The 2,273-nt window shown below is 30.5% G+C and overlaps 1 protein-coding gene across 1 annotated transcript; it reads left to right on the top strand.

Moving 5' to 3' along the window:
- Positions 1-394: 394 nt before the first annotated feature.
- LOC129619362 (dynactin subunit 5) lies at positions 395-1,637 on the top strand. Its single transcript, XM_055534604.1, has 5 exons — positions 395-545; positions 602-820; positions 871-1,058; positions 1,117-1,228; positions 1,277-1,637. The coding sequence occupies exons 2-5, from the start codon at positions 773-775 to the stop codon at positions 1,517-1,519; spliced, it is 591 nt and encodes a 196-aa protein (XP_055390579.1). The 5' UTR covers positions 395-545; positions 602-772; the 3' UTR covers positions 1,520-1,637.
- The last annotated feature ends 636 nt before the right edge of the window (positions 1,638-2,273 follow it).

Here is a 2,273-nt window from a genome sequence, read left to right as displayed (position 1 = left end):
AAAGTAATAAATGCATCATAAAAAAAAACGATCAGTTTTTTTTTCAGAAAAATCAAGAGAAAAAATACTTCGACTATAAATAGCTCAGCTTAAAAACGACGAGCAAATGAATCCAGCTGAGCCCCAATAAAATAATAGCCCCAGAAAATTGAAATTTTGACATCTTAGTTTTTAAGAAATTTTTTTTTCTTTAAATTTGGATCAACTTCAAAGTTTTAATTAACAAGGTTTTTTTTAACGTCAAATTTATATATACCGGCCTACATATTATTCTTATCAAAAGAGTAATAAATGTATCATAACAAAAAAACTCTCAGCTTTTTTCAGACAAACGCTCCATCAAGAAAAAAAATAGTTCGGTTTTAAGTATTTGAGCTGGAAACCGACAAAACCAATTAACAATGGGTAAAAATTGATTTATAAATAAGTCGACGTTTATATAAACATCGATATATACGACATTTCGATATTATCGTTCAGACGTTAACATATTGATTTTTTTTTGCGGAGTACCAACGATAATTTTTTCGGCTTTTGTCGCAAATGTAATATTTTTTTTAATTTTGTTGAATCTTTCATTTATAAATATTCTTTATTTCAGTAAAGTGTTGAAAATCTGGAAAAATTGAACAATTTGCATTATATGAAAATATTAAATTTACTTTAGACGAGGAGGCTCAGTACATGATTTGGCAATGATTTCTGCCTTGAGGATATCCATGTTGTGGTAGCAAAGTAAATAGAAATTCGTCAAAAAACAGTCTAACGTGTCATGGAAGTACCAAATATTTATTACAGTAGGGATGAGTATGTTGAAACTGTAAGTGACTTTAAGTGTTGAACTAATTTGATATTAACAAGTTTCTATAGGCTTCTGGGAACAAAGTCAGCAGAGAGACAATACTATGCGGATCGCAAAACATTGTATTAAACGGGAAAGTTATAGTGCAAAGCGGAGCTATAATAAGAGGAGATTTGGGGAATGTAAGGACTGGCAGGTATTGCATTATCAGTAAAGGAGCAGTCATAAGACCAGCGTTCAAGCAATTTAGCAAAGGGTGTGGTATAAAATAAATTTGCAAAGTGTAATGTTACAAATCTTGTTTCAATTTTTAGTGTTGTATTTTTTCCTCTACACATAGGAGATCACGTTTTCATCGGAAGTGATAGTGTAATATCGGCAGCAAGTGTTGGCTCTTATGTTTATATAGGAAAAAATGCGATTATTGTATGTTTTCACTTTTTTTGTTTTTAATTGACTTTTGTTTTTTTTTAGGGAAGGCGATGTGTTCTGAAAGACTGCTGCATTATAGAAGATGGAGCAATTCTTCCACCTGAAACAACGGTCGCTGGTTTTATGAGATATACTAAAGAAGGATTAATCGAAGGCGGTCAGGGGAATCCAAATTACGTTTCTCCAGCAATGCAAGATCAGATGATTGATTTTACCCAATCCTTTTATGAACATTTTCAAAGCATGAACAATTCCATTCAAAAAACGAAAATAAACAAAAATTGAAATTGCAATAATTTTTACCAGTAACTTGAATATTGTGTTTATTCAAAAATAATAAAAACCGGAAAATAGAAAAACTGTTCTAAAAGCAGTTGTTTCTATTTCTGTTGAAGGAAAACAATTACAATGGAATACTAATTTCGTATTTTTAATGTTGGTAATGTTGATTAAAACTAAAATTAAGAAAGAAATTAAAAAAATTGAAATATTTTCCTACAAGACACTTACTCATTGCCAAAAAACCAATTATTCGTTCCCTACAATATTCCAAATAATTTTGCAGTGTATATTCGTTCTCGAAATCCAGAAAAAAAAAGTTCAAAAATTTTGCGATAAATGCTAGCAAGTATGATTCAGTCATGTATTTAATTGACGTCGCGCAAATTTTAGGAATGATGGTTGTAGAACACCCGTGACTTCCATAATGCGCTTACGGCGTAAATTTTGCAAAGTATCAAATTCCAAAAAGTTTAGTAAAAGCTCTTGACATTCTACACTTTTCCTAAATGCGTTTTATACGTGGTGGAGACGTAAAATAAAAGTAAATCGGGTATCGAAAAAATCGAGCATACTTTTTATATACCTTGTCATATAAATGTTTTTTTCCTAAAATGCAGCATAAAACTTCTATGTTTTTAATAATGCGTGACTTCAATAATGCGCTCCCGACGTGAATTTTACAAAGTATCAAATTCCAAAAAATTTAGTAAAAGCTCTTGATATTGTACACTTTTCCTAAATGCGTTTTATAAGTGGA

The sequence above is a fragment of the Condylostylus longicornis genome, unplaced genomic scaffold (genome assembly GCF_029603195.1).
Source record: "Condylostylus longicornis isolate FDR11 unplaced genomic scaffold, ASM2960319v2 ptg000012l, whole genome shotgun sequence".
Taxonomy (NCBI): Eukaryota; Metazoa; Arthropoda; class Insecta; order Diptera; family Dolichopodidae; genus Condylostylus; species Condylostylus longicornis.
This window is presented reverse-complemented; position numbering and strand designations above follow the sequence as displayed.